General features: G+C 42.8%; 1 protein-coding gene across 24 annotated transcripts in view; it reads left to right on the top strand.

The window, feature by feature from the left end:
* The window catches only part of LOC140547029 (neurexin-1a-like), a 495,217-nt gene that overhangs the window by 464,235 nt on the left and 11,109 nt on the right, over nt 1–19,873 (top strand). For 17 of the 24 annotated variants that reach the window (XM_072670538.1, XM_072670515.1, XM_072670530.1 and 14 more), the window contains one exon: nt 8,763–8,850. In XM_072670538.1, coding sequence (XP_072526639.1) covers nt 8,763–8,850 — 88 coding nt within the window. The remainder of the gene's footprint in view (nt 1–8,762; nt 8,851–19,873) is intronic. The other 7 variants (XM_072670531.1, XM_072670523.1, XM_072670526.1 and 4 more) reach the window with 1 other exon arrangement.

Here is a 19,873-nt window from a genome sequence, read left to right as displayed (position 1 = left end):
TTAGCATCATTCAGCTCCCGGGCATTCAAACTTTTATTTTCAATTTGTCAGGCCTGGCCTTAAAAGATTTATGGTGGCAGCATCTGGTGCCCGTGCCCTTTTGCACAGATGGCTTTTAGGAATTGATTTTCTCCATGCAATTAGTCATTTTAAGGGGCTAAACTGTTATCCTTTCACAACATGGCCACCCCGGGTGACTGAAAGAGTTTGTGCTTTCAAAGCAGAACCTTGAGCTCGTTCCCTTGAACCTTCCTCTTTCATTTCCATTATTCACCTTGAAATCGGAGCGATTCGGAGTTCTCGTGACCTGCCGACTCTGCTAAGTACATCAAAATAAGACGGTAATTCACCATTGCGGTGTGGAACTTTGAGTCTCGGAAAGCGTGATGCATTGCATCTATTTCGGCTCTGAGTCTCGGCAGATTAATGAGCGCTATCGGGCCAGTCTGCCAGCACGCCGCCGGTTCTTTAAGAAGTGCTCAGATTAATGAGGCCAGTCCTGCTCTAGGCCCCGCTTCAGAACTCTACCTAATGTCTGCTAAAATGCAAACTTTGCTTTTGCTCTGTGTCAGAACTCAGGATATTTCAAAGCTTTTTGAAGACTGTCAACACCTGAGTTGTCAGATATGCTCTTCTGGTGTTGCTTACATTAGTTGACTTGCAGAGGCCTGATCGTTTAGCTAATAATTGCTTAATTGTGTAACTGATCTTAGTTATTTAATATAATGACATTTACACTGCAAGGTTACACAAACACCAGTGATTAGGGGGGCAGTGAACACACTTTGGGCAGTGGGCAGCCTCCTCAGCACCCAGGGAGCAATTGGATGGGGTAGGTGACTTTCTCAAGGGCATATCAGCCATAAACATTGAGGGTAGTAGAAAGCACTGTTCCTTCACTCCCCTGCAACCACTGAACCAACAACCTTCTGATTCCAAGACTGATTCTCAAACCTTTTTAAGCTTTAACTGCCTTCAAAGATTGTACTCTCTGGATATCCCAGCTTGGAAAGTTCATGTTAGCCATGCTATAACGCCACTGGAAAGGGTTAAGGGCTTTGCTCAAGAGCCCAAAAATGGCACCTGGACCCCAGACAACGAACCCACAACCCTGGGATCAATAAACCAGATTTTCTCCACTTGTGTCAATGAGCTACAAGTCAGGTGTAATATCACGTTGTAATATCACCCCCTGCTTTTGAGTGATTCTCCAGTATGTTTGGAGAACATCGCTTGTCATCACAGCTGTAGAACTAGCTTGTGAGAACCGTAGATGTTATTGAACAGTGTTGGGTCAAGGTGGCTCTCCCGATTGGGCCATGTTCAGCAGCATGAGCATGTTTATGTTGTGGTCACTGGCGGTTTATAACCCTGGCCCACGCTTATGAAATATGGATGAGGTTGGAGGGTCAGCTCTTTGATGAGCCAGGTCAAAGACAATGATTCGGGTCGTACGAAGCTGTCAGAGAACATCATTAAAATGGAGCGTTGGAGTCGAGTAAGCTTTCTTGACTTGGGCAAACATGCTGAGTGTGATGTGTTAGACTTGTAGAACGGCCTTCATGAAGAATAGTGAAGGAGCACTTGGGGACTTTGTGCAATAAAATACAGAACAGTAAAAGACTTCTAAGGACCTGCAGACTTGCTTGACATTTTATGAGTTTTGCTTATTTTGCTCTTTTTCCTGCACCTTTCCATTAACCATTTAATGCTGAGACAAACCCCAGATGTTATTGGTCTTTGATTAGCTCTCCTCCTTTAATAACTTGGCTTCTCTGATACTTCTGTAGATTGTAGATTTGTTTTTTGCAGAGTTAGAAGATTACTAAAGTTTGAGAGAAAGACCAGGCCCAGGAACTACCAGGCCTACTGTTGGTAACCCATAGTTGTGGGCTACATAGCGTTCTGGGGCCCAGCCATTGGGGGACATTAAACAGCATGGCTGACCATTACACTGTGGTGTTTTTCTTCAGGTGCAGTATTCGAGTGTACATCAAGCTGGAAGTACTGAGGCTGGTTAGATAAAAATGCACTGAAAATGCAGTCCATCCTCCAGCCTAAGATAATTGCCTTGGTTGTCAATTGATAAAAAAACATTTGGCCTGTTGTTATTAAGTCTCAGAACTGGCCCGTAGCTCTACTTTCAGACCAACATTTCCTTGTTCCCAAAAGCAAAAAAGCCAACATAAAAATCCATTCCCTGAAAAATGCTGAGTACTTATTTTTGACTAGCTTTTTTCTCTCCAGCTTACCAGAGCCAGGCCAGTTAACCACTGCACTCAAAATGGGTTAGCTAACAGCCTTTTGAAGAATCAGGGCCTTTTAGTTTTATTCATTACCTACTCTTATTTATTTGCTGTGATGAGATAAACAAGTCGATTTCCATGAAATAACTTTCTTAGCAAGCTTTTAAAGGCACTAAAAGCTTTGGACATCTAGTTCTGATTCACTTTTGTACCACTGTAGCACTTTGAACCCCAGTATTTGTTAAGGTGGAACATTAGCTTGCACAGAAACCCTCAGAGTGCATCTAGTAATAAAGGCAGCATAAAGCTTCCTTGATACAGTAAAAAAAATGGAAGAGCCACTTTCAGCACCGTAAAGAACATCTTAGAGGCCCATTCCCAAGTTCATATAGTCTGTTAAGAGAACCTAAGCTGCAAATCTGCTGGCTTTGAACTCATTGATTTTGTGATGTCACAAAAATATATGCGTATATACCCGCTTATTCAGCCTACAGTCTCAGTACCCATTCATTATGAAGTTATAAGGAGTGTTTCAGCCTCAACTGCTGTTTGAATGGAGCACAGTACACGACTGCCAATCAGAATAGAGCTCATTTACATGTATCAGCCTTAAAGCTCAGACAACGATCATGTAAAATCAGTCTGAAAGAACATCAGTCTTGTGGTATAAAGGGTTCTTTAGAGTGATGCTATAGAAGTAGAACCTGTTAGTAGAACCTAAGCTGCAGAACTGCTTGTTTTGAGTCCATTAATTTTGTGATTTCATAAAAACCATGTGTAGCATACATCTGCCTATTCAGCCTGTTATAGTTTAGCCCCACCCATTCACACTGAAGCTATAAGGAGTGTTTCAGCCTTGACAGCTTTTTGAGTAAGGCCGAATGCATGATTGAGGCCCAATCCACAGCAGCCAATCAGAACAGAGGTCATTTAAATGCATTTAAAGGTTTGATTCTAACAGGTAAAGAAGGAGTTGTTATAATTGGACCTTAAAAAAAATGTCAAATATCTAGAACCGTACATCCAAGAAGTGGAGTATGGCGTCCACAATTTGTGTAGCCACACCCTGTCTTCTTCCAGAGCAGAGGAGGCTATAGAGGGGGATAAGAGGTGGGAAAACATAGGATGGATGGATGGATAGAAGGAGAGAGAGGGAGCAGGAGGGAGGGGAAGGATACGGCGCGAAGAGCTGTATCGATCCAGCGCCTCTGTCTTTGGGCACAGTGCAGCGGGATCTCCCGCCAGGAAAAACAAATCACATCGGCAAAGTGATGGATGTGGCGCTCCAGGATCTGCGGGCTCTGCCATCTGGACGGCCGACACTGTACATCAGCCTCATGCACAGCAAATTAAATTTACATCCACTGCAGCCTCCTCCTCCGGCAGCTCAAGAGGAGCTGGGCACACAGAGGCTCTCCACACACACACATACACATGCACACGCACAAACACACTCACTCGCCAGTGCTCATCACATGCTCTCCATATGGCTCTGGAAGAGGAGGAGCCTTTTAAAAGTGATACGTAATTCAGCAGTTTTGCAAATAACAGGGCAGTGCTGAGGGGGCTTTGTACTCCTCTAGACCACACCTGGCCTTAGGCATGGTGGCCTAATCTATTGGCAGTACTTCCCTACAGGACAAAATACACAGCTAACAGCATGGATCGGATCGGATCAGATCCGATCGGATCAGCTTCGTTCCTTCCGATATCTGCTTGCTACCAGTGCCATCTCTACTACATCATTTTAATGCACACACACCCTTAGTGCACGTCCTGGACCATGACTGTAGGGGCAGTGCACTGGTAGCTACTCACCGGTATGAAGCGTTAACATATAGAGTACCTAAACTCTCATTTCCCTTGTAAGCTTATAACATCGCATTTTGCCTCTTGAGGTTTTCCAGCTCTATTTCTAGAACTTTAAGGGTATTCTCTGAGTGCGGCCACTTATTAGGCTGGAAGGTGAACTGGAATAAACCTCAGTTTAATGCCCCTGGGCTGCGCTACCTCAATAACTTTACCCTTGGACATTCCTTTCCTCTCCGCCAAGGATAGTAAAATTAGGTTAGCATTTAGCATGATGAGCAGGGCACGGCGAAATCAGCCTTGTTAAGGGAATATCTACAGCGTCACGCTGGGTAGTTACACTGGTGGTCTCTAATGTACACATTCCATGCTAATTTAACAGCAGTGGTTTAGCTGTGGGTTTGTATTGGGGCAGTTCTTCATTTGGGGGCTGCTCTTGACCATCTTAACATCTTAAATGTGTTGTAATTCTGTCAGTGACTGTGTTTACATGCTTTATAGTAAAGACTTAAAGAAGGAAATGCTGATGATGAAACTGAGAACCTCTTATTTCCATCTTCGGGTGCCGTTACCAGCACAGGGGCAGTGGTGGCTCAGTGGTTAGAGCCTCAGGCTATTGATGACAGGGTTGTGGGTTCGATATCCGGGGGTTTGGCAAGCTGCCACTGTTGGGGCCTTGAGAAAGGCCCTTCACCTTCTCTGCTCACCAGGCGCTGGAGTTGGCTGCCCACCGCTCTGGATGTGTGTGTGCTCACTGCCCCTAGCTCACTAGTGTGTGTGTGTTCTCTACCACAGATGGGTTAAATGCGGAGGACACATTTCGCTGAACATAGTGGTTTTATGTCAGTGCTGACGCATTGCGGTCATGTAAAGGGACAAAAAAAGAAAAATACGCTACTCAACAGCTAGTATAAGATGCCCTTTAGGCTCATTACACACTGCAGGGATTTATGTCCAAACTGGTGAGAATATTCTCTGGTAATAGAGGTTTTGAGCCATACAGATTAAATACAAATACATACGTTTTTTCATAAAACATTGTGATAATGGTATAAACAGTAATAGTGCTGAATAAATCTGATGAGGAGGATAAATGAATAAATTATTTACTTTCCAGAAATCAAAATGTCACTCTTTTCTCTTGACATATTGATTCATGGTTACAGTATAAAAAAAATGTTACAAGCTCAAGCTGTTGTGGTCATTTTTTTCAGTTTTGTAGACAATATATTAATATTTTATCAAATAATAAATAATAATGTAATCAATTATGTCATATAAATAATGTAATATAAAAATACAAACATTATTAGATGTTGTGTTTTCAACAGTGATTTGAAAGGAACTCATTCCTTTTTATTTACACTTTTTATTAATTGACTGGAGCAGAGCAATTGCAGACCAAAGGCCAAAGTAGCAAAACATTTTTTTAAATTAAATTCCATGATTTTTGTGCATCATTATTTGCAATATCTATATACAACCAAGCTTTTATTTTGTACTGAAGAATTTCCTAACATGAATGTATAACCTTTATAACCATTCCCCTAATCAAAATCAAGTCCCCCATTGGCTGCGTGTTTGAGATGTTCATTGCCGGGCTTCTTATATCGCTCGGTTACAGAACTGTAGTCCGTCCTGCCGCAATTCATTTGCAGTAGTACAGTGTCTTCACAGCTGCTCTTCTACATTACACAGACCTTGGGCATTAGGTTAATTGGCACTCCCGTCGTTAGAACCGGTTACTGATGGATCTTTTGAATGTGAATTACGCAGGGCTGGATGACTGAAGAACCTTTGACCCACAGGCACAAAAAAAGACATCATTAGTGAAACTGAGGTGGTCACAAGTTCTTATTGAGGAAATATGAGCTCCAGTTGGTTTCACCTAATCAGCCTTTAATGATTGCTGTGTAATGTCCATGCTGCACTACATGACCAGACAGTCCAAAGAGCTCGTTCCCGCTTCCTCTACTCCTGCAGGTTCTCTGTATGCTGAGACACCCTCTGAAACAGCGCTTGATGTAAAGGTTTAGTGTAAGATTTGTCTCACAGATCCCAAATAAGCCTGCTGTGGCTACAGCCCGGGAGTGCCGTCGACTTTCCTGAATCTACCTTCACTTTAAACTAGGGCGGCACAATACTGGCAAAATCACACATTGCAATATTGTTAGGGGTGTTAGAGAATTGTGGATTAATGCCAAAATCTATTGATTTTCTTGTACATATCTGGTGATTTGGATTTATAAACATTTCTAACACTTAATAGCAAGTAATTCACATTACAGAGAATTTGGCATTTATTTCTGTAGAGTCATAAATGCTACAAAGTGAATTAAATGCAGATGTGTTACTGCAGTAACTTTCTGGAGCCTTCAATAAATACATCATCAGTTATCAGTTTGACATATCAATCAAGAATAAACATATGTCCAGTGGTGATATATTACAAAAATATTAATTTATTAATTATTAATGTTTTAATGAACTTAAATTTATCCATTTTTCAAAAAGGAATTCTGAGTGGTGTAACTGTGTAAGTGTTGGCTCTGTTGTTTGAGATGCTACCAGCATCAATGGCTGGGAGCCAAAGAGACCCACAGTGGCTTTGCTATTTCTGGCTGGGTAGGAAGGCGTTAATTAGCTGATGTAATAAAACTGGCACCTAGTGTTCTCCTCTAATCGTGTTGAGCTGGTTAGTGATGTGTTAGCTGAAGTCTGAAAAGATGTCTGACAAGTTGTGACTTAGAGAAAGCACATGCTAATCTTCACTGTCCTAGCTTTGTCCCATTGTTTAAAAAATACAATGAATAAAGTTGCTATTGGCATAATGCTAAAGCATATCTAACATATTTAATTTCTTACTGGTCAGAGCTTGACAGGCACGAAATGGTAAAAAAAAACAAAAAAAAACACTGTAACTGGTTTGATTATTTAAAGCCAGTCTTTTCCCAATTAAGTATTTCATGATTTTTTTAAAAAGGGCTGTCCACAGTTTATTGTTCAGTTATGTAAATTTTATGTACAATCATCAGGATAATCTGTAGTTGACAAGTAATCAATTATAGTGTGTGTGTGTGTATATATATATATATATATATATATATATATATATATATATATATATATATATATACATACATATATATATATATATATATATATACATACATATATATATATATATATATACATACATACATACATCTCTGCTGTCCAATGAAAAACATTCCCCATTTTTGTCTGTTTTTAAGCTTTCGCCATGCTCTGTACACTGTGTAAACAGACCAATAGAAATGCTCTAATTTGCTTCAAATAAACTGTTATTTCACATTGACTTCCATTTAAAGTTAAGAGCATTTTGGCCTTCTCCTGTAAAATCACCATTCTAGACAGCGACAATACATATGATCAAATATATACATTTGTTACATTTATTTACTTCCTTGATTCATCAAAACACCCACAGAACCTCATCTGGAACGTCTAGCATGGTTCTGGATGCTCGCAACACACTATGAATATCTTTGGTGAGATTTATTTAAGGGCTGAATTTTGCAGACGTTTGAGACATAAGTATTCAAAAAGCCAAGATTGCGTTTGAAAAAAAAACTAGCCATATGTTGCAGCTCTACTTCACAATTGTGCATACTAGCACCGCTGAAGCAATCCCCAACCGAAAGTCATAGCAGGTACTTTATCACATGTGACAGTTCTCTGGCGTGGTTGTTTTGACGCTACATCTGTTCTGGGTGCATCTGATGCTGTGACATTTCCTCTAAAAGCTCCCTTCACCTTGTTTTGAGGAATTGTTCTACACTGTAGCTCTTTACGTCACTCAGTGGAATTCCATTTACTGAGCATACAGCCCCAAATGGGACTAAATTAACACTTCTGAAAAGAAGGATTAACACTTTCTAATCCATTGATTAACTAACACATAGCAAACCTGCCAGTGTCAATTTAACACCTATAGTGCAGTCTGTAGATGTGGGTAACAGCACAGGCCATGGAGGGGACGGACCACTTTAACAGTTTCCTGTGAGAGTGTGAAAGATTGGCTAGATTTTAGTGAGAGGGTGACAAACTAAGTACAGAATTAGTAAGTGATGATTAATACATTACTCAAGTGCATCATTAATGTATGACTAGCTAGTTTGAAAAGTGTAACGACTAACAGTCCAGTCGCTCTAGCTTTTATCATTTAAAATCATTTCAATAGAACGAGCATTTCCGCATGTCCGACCTCAAGGCGGAGTAAATGTGATGAAAACTGATCTGTCAGTTTACATGCTTGACCAATAACGCTGGTGGTCCTTTAAATAGCACTGAAGCACTTGGTGTGCCACTCACACCAGTTATCATCACATACTTTCTTTGAAATAGCTTGTTGTACTGCACTGTACTACTGTACTATCCTTTATATATCATTATCTGGCGTAATCAGTGTGGTCACTTCTGTGTTTTATGGTTTATGGTTGCTAGCAAGCTAACTGTACCAAAAAGAAGGGTGTTTATCACTGCTAAAATCTTCATTTTCAGGCCAGTTTCTGTTGGCTACCCTGGTCAGTGCTGACAAAGAGGCCTAAATGATGTCCCTGGGCTGATTTTCAAATGACAAATTCAATATTAAAGGTCGTCATTTTAAGCACTGAATTTGTTCATGAACTCTCTCTTCCTTTTTTTCTTCTCTTTTCTTTTCCCCAGACGACAGATGACTCGTTGGTGGCGTCTGCCGAATGTCCAAGTGATGACGAGGACATCGACCCGTGTGAGCCGAGCTCAGGTGGGTTAGGTTAGTCATCTTTTTTATTACTCCTTCTCTGGTTGTGTCAGTGTCTCTCTGTGTCTCCACGCCCTGGTGAACTGTGTGTCGACCGTCTTGTGACTGTCTTTGTTCTAATTACTTTAGCCCGTGTTTAATGTAAAATTATGCAAAGATATCAAGGCAAGTCAAAGCAAAGGACGAGCGGAAAAAAGGTAACGTCTTTGGAAGACTAAAGAACAGTGCTAACATGCTAATTTGGCGAACAGTGACTGGAACTCAAGGTGCTCAAGGTGCCATAGGTTGGGGTGCCAAATGCTCAGATGCATTTACCACCCTGTTATTTTTGCCTCATCATGTCATTGAACCATGCTGTTTTTCCTTTTATAGAGGGCTTGCTTTTATTGGCTGGTTTACATCCCTGTGAAGGCCCACCGCCGCATAGCCCAGCATTGTTTTGAGACCTGTAGCAAGAGTTGTAATGGTTTTTGTCTGAGTCTCACTGGACAGTGTTGCTGTCCTCTCGGTGTCCCCTTTGCGTCCTTTCAGCACAGTGTGAGAATAGCTAGAGGAAGACAGTGGCATCGTAGTAGGGTCTGGTAGGGTTAGCTTTTAGCTTTGTAGCCAGCTGGCACCAGCCTACTTTACTGGCTTCCTCTGGTCGGCCTTTCTTTCAGCTGTCTTTTTAGCCTCGCTTCTGTATTCTCTCAAAGAAGCCATTGCATTGAGCCTCAAAAGGCCTTTGCTAGTGGGCTGGGCCTATGTAAATTTTAGGGGCGTTAATATTACGAGTAAGGACTGTTATGTAACAGTTTGGAGGTTTTGGAATTGTTGTGTTTTACAGCTCTGTTTTACTTGTGGTCTCATTATTCTACTATGCTAAGGAAATTACAGTTTTCCACTCTAGGGGACCTTTAAACCCGTTTAAACCAGTATGAATCTATATTTTCTACTTATTATTATCCATTACAGTTGCCGTTATCTCTGGCAATATCCAAACAGTGGTATGGTTTTATATCAGCTATGATTTCTCACTCATATCTAATTTAGTCATTACATCTAAATGCTTAAACAAAAGAAAAGCAATAGCTCTAGACTTCTAAAGGCTACATTTTGGGGGGTGCTTCCTTTAAGCCAGCCCTAATAAGACCCTTTGAGGGTCTTATTAGAGATGCCTTGCTCTGATGCTCCATGCGTGAGAAGTGTGTGAGAAGGGATCTTAACCCAGATAGGAGCCGTCAGCCGGGGGAAGCTGGGCCATTTGAGCGGTTCATCCACCTGCCTCAGCTATGTGACATGCAGCAGGTCCCCACTGTCATTAATTAAGCTCAGCGGCGGCCAGGGGAACTAGAATTGTGTTGTCTTGCGCGCGCCTCTGTTTACGGGAGCTGATTACACATGACACGCTCCTAGTGCGCCGACTACGTCAAGTGCCTTCTCTGAGGAAAACAAACACTGTTTTTCTGGCGTGCCGAGTGTTCGACTTCCTGCGCCACATGGAGAACAACACAATACCCTAATTAAGAGGACGGGCAATTGTACCTAGACAATTGTACCCAGGGATGAGTAAGTGTTTTGACCTGGAAATGATTTCTTGTGGAAAACAGCTCATTTTACTGTACCTGGGTTTAATTAAACTGTGTACGTGTGTAACATAGGCCGCATTAGTAAGTATTCCTTGAGTTGATTTCAGGCAGGAGAAGCAGTCAGAATGCAGGCCACGTCAACCTCCAGCACTGCTCTGTCACTTGGGTAAGCGTTCCGTCAGAACAGGAACACTTGAATGTCAGTGGAAATAGAGATAGTAAAGCATTTGGGGGGCGGGGGGGACTGGGGCGCAACACAAACTGCTCCAATTTGTTGTTTCAATAAGCCAGAAATCTGTCATTTCTCCAGAAGCACAGTCACTGTCATTTCTCCAGAAGCAAGGACAATTTCCTCAGGAAAAGAGACGCTGTTGTGGGAGGTGTTCAGATGATTGTAGGGAGCAGTTATGGGATTTAATAGTTATCAGTTTATGCTGTCAGTAAGCAAGTTGATTTTACAGATCAGTTGGATTTAACAGATAATGCTGCTTACAAGATTATGAAGAAGATGATGTATATAAAACCATAAACCATAATGCATAGTTGGACTCATTCTAATATTAGTTTGGCATAAAAAAAATGATCATATATCAGCTTTTAGAATCAAAGTTAGCCCTACTTGTTTTTGTTTTAATGTATATTATGTATATTTTTGTTTAGGGTATACCAATAAAAAAGAGCACCCCTGGTCAAAATATCTGTTACTATGAATAGGTAGCAAGTACAAGATGACCTTGCATGGTCAGTACTTAGTAATCCCCCCATTGACAAGGATCACAGCTAATAAACACTTAATTCTCAGGCTTCTAGTTCAGTGAAGTTCTTGCTGCACTGCTCTTTTGAAGGGTGTCCACAGATTTTCAGTGGTCTTTAGGTCAGGGGACCTGTGAGGGCCATGGGAAAACCTTCAGTAGTTCATTGTGAATTTTGAGATGTGGTTAAGACTATTACTCTGTGGTAGAAGCTGCTGGTACTTAATTGAATCTATTCTGCCCTTTGCCAGTGAAGTGCTCCCCATGCCACTGGCTGCAACACAAGCCCAAAGCATGATCGATCCACCCCTGTGCTTAACAGTTGGAGAGGTCTTCTTTTTATGAAATTCTGCACCCTCTACAAACAAAGCTTGTATCTTGTTGCAGCCAAGAAAGTTTTAACTTCATCTACCCACAGGACTTGTTTCCAAAATAGCATCAGGTTTGTTTAGATGATGCATTTTGTGGCGAGGGCACAGGAAAGGGTTTGTTTTGATGACCACCACTCCAGAGTCTCTAGAATCTTATTAAAATATTTTAATTTTAGCCTTTTCAGCCAGGTGTGTTTTGAGATATTTTGATCCTAAACAAGTAGTTGACACTTTTTGTCCCATTGAGTTAAACAGGCATGTGCTATTTTGGTTTACCTTATATATGGACTATTTAAAAGGTTTATTTCAACTGAGGAACCAAAAGCCACCCATATGATTTCAGAAAACTGGGCCCTTACTTAATATTCCAAGTAAAAAAAAAAAAACACTTTAAATCCATAAATGTACTCTTCACCCTGTAGGCGGTTCTAATCTCCCCTCTCTGGCCACATACCACCTGAATGGAAGTACGCCTGCTGGCACCTTAAGAGAAGAGGATTACAGTCAAGGCCTACAAGCCTCATAAGTGGAACGAACAATTAAGTCCAAAGACTTACCGCCTCTTGCGCTCCCTATCGATCAGAGCATAACCAATAAGCCCCTGCACCAAATTAATGTCCGCCCCACGGTAATCCAACATCTGTCTATCTGCAGCCAACATGCGTCTGGGGTGCAAGCTGAGAAGATAAGGAGGTGTATCTGTCCCTTGTCCCTGAGCCTGACAGATGGAGATCAGCTTTCTGGAGGAAAACCACCACCAGGCTTTAGACCTGCTATTACATTTTTTCCCCTCCCATGCAGCAGATGAGCTTGTGTACGTTTGAGAGGATGGTAGCAAGTGTTACACCAAGCGTATTGTGCAAGGTCAAAGGAGGGCAATGCGGAAAGCCTAAACACTGTTTTCTCCTCTGCAAAAGAGTGCATAAGCGCTTCCGCAGGGCTGTCTGGGAGATTCGACACCAGCTGCCCTGGGCTGTGGGGGTGACAGTTGTCTAACAGCATATACTGATCAATATCTACATTCAGTGCCATTTCCATGGCTGGCGGAGCGGCGGATTGCATTTTCCCGATACCTGGCCCCACGCACGAAGGACTGGATTCATTGCCGCTGAGAAGGTGTCTTGGGTTACCCCTTAGTCTCACCGTCCTGTTCATGCCTGAAGGAGAACATCTCACTTTGTGCAGAGAGGGGAAAAAAAAAAGGCTTTCGCTGAAATTCTCAATAGTCCTAGAGTCCCAGAGAATTGCCCAAAATTGCCTGGGGTCCCGAGGGATTCCGATCAAGTACATGCTCCACTTTCTGGACACTCTTTAGTGCTCAAATTGTCACTTCGATAAATACCTCTTTCCACCCCAAAATTGCTTGGTTCCCCAGCCACCTGCAAGATAAAGCAGGTTATGTGCCTTATTCTTCGTTGGATACACACACTCCTGGCTGTGCGCAGAATGAAGCAACTGTAAGATGTCATGGCGGCTTGCTCACCGCACAAGGTCAGTCCAGCAGGCTGTAGATCATACATGAGGCAGCACTATCAGCGATCGAGTGATATCGATCCCCAGCCTTATTTGTCGCCGCACTTTATTTCTTTTACTGCCGGAAAACGGTGAGCTCTGGCGGCGGAGCGGGCCGGAGCTAATCTTCCAGCAGGACCCAGATTAGATCACACTGCAGCAAACTGAACCTCTCAGTTGGTGAAACCACAGAACAGGAAATGCAGACTCTGCCTCGCCAGCACGCTTGAGGATAAGAACAGGGGAACAGATGAGATATAGATGCGTTTCAAATCCCGGATCACCACTGTTGAAATATACAGCAATATACTGGAACGTCCTGGAAAGATTAATGGGCCATTGTGGTATATGCTACACAGTGGGACTGCAAAGTGCACAATACTTGCCCCTGTCAAGTTCTAGCCCTGATTAGCATTTTGTGTTATCTAGGCCTAGCATAGAAAATGACGTACCTTTGGGGGCCTATTATCCCTCCTGTCCTTTTGTACTGGGTTTTAATGTGTAGTGTTAATGAAACCTATAAATACTGCATTTGAGGTGCGTGGCATGACTGAGCTCAGCACAAGAACTTAATGAGGGAAAGAGAGAGAGATGCAAATAGAAAACTGGTGCATTAGTGTAGTCTGTGTTGCTCCATGCTTTAAACTGCTTGGCACTGAACGGACTTCTTTATCCCAACAACAATATCCAACTCCATAAACTCAGAAAGCCATCTTCTCTACTGGACCCCAAGCAGACTAATAAGCAAGCGATAACGTGAGTGATAACGTACATTCAGGACAGTCGTGGTGGAGGTCTCCCTCGGCCCCTAGACCAAGGTTCTTCATCCTGGTTCCTGGAAGGCTGGTGCCTAGCAGAGTTGTGTCACATCAGATTAACACAATTTACCTGTTAATTGCCAGGTGGAGGTCTTCTTATGGGTCCTGCCTGAATAGCTAGATTGGTGGTGTAGCCTAGGCTTAAAATCCTTGGCTGTGCAAGCTCACCACACTTAGCCAATATAAGTCCATGGGCAAGAATCCTAACGCTACGTTCTTCTACCTGGGAGGCATGATGCAAACGTAAGGATAACGCTCTGGATAAGACTGTCAGCCAAGTGCCTAAAATGTAAGGGCAGGGAAATCTCCAAAATGAGCTGGACATCTCTTCGTCCACCGGCCTTCCAGGATCGCAACTGAAGAACGCCGACCCAGAACATGAGCAAACATTGATGAGACTTACTCATATCAACTACTGTCAAGCTGTTTATGGCACTGCTACTCTCATTTGTCACTGCAGTAACCAGGCTGGCTCACTTGCCTGTTAGGCAGATGCTGAGGATGTGTCATCTTCAGCCTAAGGTCTTAAGGCTGGTCATTATTAATAAGGCAGGTTTTGCAACAGGGCCTCACCCTATGGCATAAGACAGTGGTGCTTTGGCACAGTTCCTTCTGTTTTAATCAGAATGTGTTCATACAACCTCCTAGCATTACCCTGTACACGGAGGCACCTATTATTCATAGGTCACTGATTCCCTTGGATTCTCATAGATGACTGCTCCTCCTGCTTCAGTACCTGACATTGCCAGGCTGACGGAAAGTGTGCACTCATTACATGACAGATCCTAATGTTTTTTGGAAGCCACATGTTGTGCAGTATAAGACCGGCAGACCCAGCGCTGGTGGCAGTGGAAGCTTGTTTGGTGCTCAGAGCACTTCCTTCAGAACCCTGTCCAGAATTGCTTCTATGCCGTCATGCAGAACAAACAAAACGTGAACGATCGCCGGCGGTCCCGTGCAGCCCAAACCCACACAAAGGGAGCTCTGATCCGTGAAATGTTATGTTATGTTATGGCCCAAGCTGGGAACACGAATGGAATAATAGTAATAAAACACTGAACGTTAGCTTGCAGCAAAGGCCTTGTTTCCTGAACAGGGGGGCAAGCGTTTCTGAACAACCCTGGCTCCTAACATTGATCTTCTGATAAAGGCTCATGGCTACTTCTGAGGGCTCCAAAAATAACTTGCAGTCTTTGGAAGGAAGGCAAGCCAATCCCCAATCTTTATTACCAGTAATGGAGTGTCTGCCATTACCGCTCCTTTTATATGTGACCCACTGTATTTACACCAACGTATTGTCCACATTGACAGCAGCATCTTATAATGTCACATTTGACTGATTATTTCTTAATGAGCTCTTTTACAACAGCTGGTGGCAGGGAGGTTAATGTGACGTTTAAGCCGGACACATATACCAACGACTTTGTGTAGAGTCAGCAAGTGTCTGCAGTTAGGACTGCCTGTTTTATGGGCCAATAAAAAGCGCAAGCTTCTATAAACACAGCCGATCGCTCCATCTAGACCTTGCGATGGTGAAACGTGTGCAGAAACAGTAATGAAATCCTTAAGCCGCAACTCTTTCTTCTGGCTGGTCAGCAACCTTGCTGTGCTGACCTGTTCTCAAACATATAAACACTCAGTGATTAGGGTTCCCCTAATTGCTTACACTTGCTCAGTGTGTTCACTAAGGTTTTGGACACATATGGCCAAACTTTCTCCAACTGTGAGTAAAGCTAAAAAAGAGTGACTCAGAGTATTGGAATATTTGACTGATTGAGGCCTGCATATTCTATAGAAAGCTTAATTGGCAATAACCAGCACTTCGTCCATTAGACGATGTTACATTTCGGTTTAGCAGGGGATTTTAGATCTATTTTATGGTTTTCTAATGGGATTTGAAAGTGTCCAGTGAACTAGTGATCTCTACTGACCATACATTTATAATTACAGGCATTTAGCTGACGCTCTTATCCAGAGCGACTTACAAGGTAACTTGTATTACAGAGGTGAGCCAATGTAGTGTTGGGAGTCTTGCCTAAGGACTCTTTTTGGTGTGGCGCAGCATAGTCACCCAGACCGGGAATCGAACCCCAGTCTCCCACGTGGTGTGGTAGCCCACTGGCAGGTAGTGGTGTTATCTCTTGTGCCACACCAACCACCATCAAACTATGTGTATATTTTTTATTTTCTCTAAAGATCTTTGACCAGGATAAAAAAAAAAAAAAAAGCTCTCTGCATTTCAGAAATTGGGGGGGGGGTAGCCATGCCAATGTAAACAACCCCACGGCTGCTTGTTTTTGCTTTTTATGTGACCATGCGAGATCACATTGTTTTGTGATGCCTCCATCTCTTTAAAAAATCATGGCCTCAGCTTCATGTTCTATCATTTGTGCACTGTGCTCATAATCTCCTTGAGGCTCCAAATTTTACTAGATATCGTCGCCCCTTGCTGGGCTACTGTAATGTTCTCGAGCCATTTTGCAGTCATTTTTTGCAGACGTCTTTAAAACAGCATCTTCAAAAGCATCAGGAAACTAATGATCTAAAGGCACAACTCTTTACGAGCCTGACACACCGTGTGGCTTCTCAGTTGAACATTCCCTCTTCATGGAAAAATGCAAGCAAGAACTAGGAAACCCTCTTCAAGGCACGTTTATGCGTTAGCCTCCTCCATATGCTTACTTTGCTGGATAGTGCTCAAAGGAAGCTTCATCTCAAGGCCTGTGAGCTAATTAGTGAAGGGAGCGAATACCCCCGTGCATTGTGGCTGGAAGTGATGCTGCTCTAGGAGCAGTGACCCATTCACATGCTGATCCACTCTAGAGGCTACAGATTACAGCCACCAGATTTTGTACTGTGAAATGCTTAGCCAGACGTTCTGCTAACTGAAGATGGGAGGCCTTACAGCAGTCTAACCTAAACCATGCCATATCAACACGCACAAATATGACAAACAAAAATGTATTAGCGTAATGCTAATACTCCTAGCCACTGAGCAGTTTGTGAAGCTTTATAAAAACACTAGCCAGTTGATTTTGCAAGGTAAAATAAGCCATGATGAAGACACTGAGCAAAGAAACGACAGCATTCAGTTACACTGTAATTGTGAGCGTGCTTATAATAATACGCAGACACAAAGCGTCTGGACCTTTTAGACATTTTTAGATAAATAGTGGTCTGCAATGAATGCCAAAAAGGGAAGCAGACTTGATCGGCTGTCTGCTTCCTTTTTACTGAAAGCAAATGCAATCTTGCCAAAGGGAGCAATTTACTGTATCCATATTTGTACGGCACAGATGCATGATTTGAATGGATAATGTTGCCTGTTACAGAATGATACCTGATGATGCAGTAGCAGAGTCTGAGAGGGCTATGCTACACAACGTACATGAGCTGTCTTGATATTTCCTTTGTTAGTGGTCATCAACTTTGCATTAACCAGTATGAATCAGGCTCAGTATTAATATTAATATTAACACTGTATTCAGAACTGACTTGATGTATTTCATGCATGCTAAAGAAATCCATTGTGTCTCACATTCTCCCTAGCAGGTAGCATCAAGCTAGACGTGTGAGCACTCCACAGCATTACTAATGGCGTTTCATGGTGCATTGAACTTAGAAAACATGCTGGCAAATTATGAGAAATAACAATGGGGGGAAAGCCTTGCTAATGTTTTCAAATGGATCCCCTGCTGCCTCGCTTCTGTTCCACTTTATGCTTTACATTACATGTACGTTTTCAATGTTCAATGTTTTACCCAATTAAACAGCAGTAGCAGAAAGAGGCCTCACTTTGCACTGTACAGCTATAGGCAGTACATGCCATTAGCTGTTACACTTAATTAAAGCTATCAGCTCAGTCTAGCTTTTAAGCCTTGCATTTTTATCCAGACCTAATTCTGACCTCAGCTCGAGCTGGACAGAGAAACTGTCTGATTTTTCAGCTTGTCGTAACTGGAAGTCTAACTGGGATCTCTTTGATAACACTTTACTGAAGGTCAAACATTCTGCTAATTCACATTTGTAGTTATGCTTCTCAGTTTGGAGTCCCAAAAACATGAGTTAAATGATCTGCAGCTGAAATTGCTTAAATATTGTGTATGATTTTTAGTCTGTAGCTCCTCCCCCTCAATGTTCACTATATTCACATCTGTAGGTCAGAACTCCCCGTTACGTGAGCGAAGATCTACCAATTCTCGATCTCTTGACTATGGCAGGCTGTGGTCTTGATGAGATTTACTATGAACTATGTTTGTATGTAGTGTCTTTTCACAGCTCTAGGGTGGCCCTACGGTCTAACTGCAGCTTATCAACTGTGAGGAGATCATAAGTTTAAATCCTAGCAAGGGCCCAGTGCACATTGGCAAAAGCCTCCCAGACTGGGGACGTCATGTGATATGGTAGGTGTTAAGGTGCAGGTGGTAATAAACAGTAAACAAATTGAGGGGGAGGAGCTACAGACTAAACATCTTACACAGTATTTACTCAGTTTCGGCTGCAACTCATGCTGGTGTTCAAACAATGTCACAGTATTAGATATCATTATTAATAAAAAAAAGTCTATTCTCTACATTTCCATGACACATACGGTCACATGGTTGCGTCGCTATAACCCCAGTGTTTCCCTACTTTGTTGCACCCTTACATGGCATTGTCCCAAATCATTTTACCCCATCAATCATACTAATGATAGGTCTACAGGTGCACGGTCCTGTCATTACAGCCCCAGCAGACAGACTGATCACTTTACCTGCGAGAAAGTGTCTCGCTACATCCCCCATCTCGCTTCCCTCCGAACCCCCCTCTACCACTTCCCCTTGAAATTACCAAACAAATGAACCTCTTTGCTGCTGACAAACAAGGGAAATAGGCTATAAAAGGAGCCATATATTCAAATCCCTACTGACAGTCCAGAATCTCTGATCCTGCTCTGCTCCCGACAGCAGGCTGGCCACAAGCCGAGCCGGTAAGGAAATGGGCTCGTGGGTGAGGGGACGAGGGGTGAAGGGGGAGTCGGCAGTAGCGGGATGGGTGTTGAGCGGGAGAGTGGAGGCGAAGCCTATGGAAGCTTGTCAGGCATTTCAAAGCAAATTAGCCAAGCAGCCCCTGCTCTCCTCAGCTATAATCCCTCTCTGAGCCACGTTTCGGAATCCTTGAAGGATTAGTGGCCGCCGAAAGACACTTTACGCAGAGCCCGTTCTCCTGCTGATTTCCTTAAACGCGGCAGGGCTGTCGCCAGCGTCATGCATCCTGCCCGCCATCTGCCACGTACAACCACCTTCACTTCATGCCATTACCTCAGCTTTCCCCGGCCGTGTATCATATCGCTTAAAGGTGTTCAGAGAGAGGGATATCCGTAGTTAGTATTTGTAGTTCCACATGGATACAGACTAGAAGTGGGTGTGGGAGGTGGGTACACAGTTAGGTCCATAAGTATTTGGACAGTGTACCATTTTTTTTTTTATCTTACTACTGTCCATTTACTGGTAGATTCTCTGACATTGCATAGGCCTATTACATGGCTTTTTGTTGCAGAAATGTTCACAAGTCACTCCATTCAAAGTCAGAGTCGAGCCTAGAGTCTTTGGGGTGCAGGTTAAGTCAAGTCTCTTGGGTGTGAATGCGAGTCAGCCCTTGAGCCTTTCAAGTTTCAAGTCTGAGTCTAATCCCAAATCAATAGATGCGAGTCTCAATCGAATTCTAAGTCTTTGGGTTGTGAGCACTAGTCTAATCCTGAGTCTCTGGGGCAAATCTAAGTCAAGTTTTGAGGCTTTGGGGTGCGACTCTGAGTCTAGTCTCAAACTGTGAGTCTGAGTCGAGTGTTAAGTCTTTGGAATGCAAGTCTGAGTCTAGTAAGCAAGTCTGCAGCTATGAGTCAGGTTGAATTTCATGTCTTTGGGGTATTAAGTCCTTGCCGTGTGCATCTCATGTCGAGTGTTGAGTCAAGTACCAAGACTCTGAGTCAAATTTTGATGTGCAAGTTCGAGTCTAGCCAGTCTTTAGGTGCAAGT

Source organism: Salminus brasiliensis, chromosome 24, assembly GCF_030463535.1.
Source record: "Salminus brasiliensis chromosome 24, fSalBra1.hap2, whole genome shotgun sequence".
NCBI lineage: Eukaryota > Metazoa > Chordata > Actinopteri > Characiformes > Bryconidae > Salminus > Salminus brasiliensis.
This window is presented reverse-complemented; position numbering and strand designations above follow the sequence as displayed.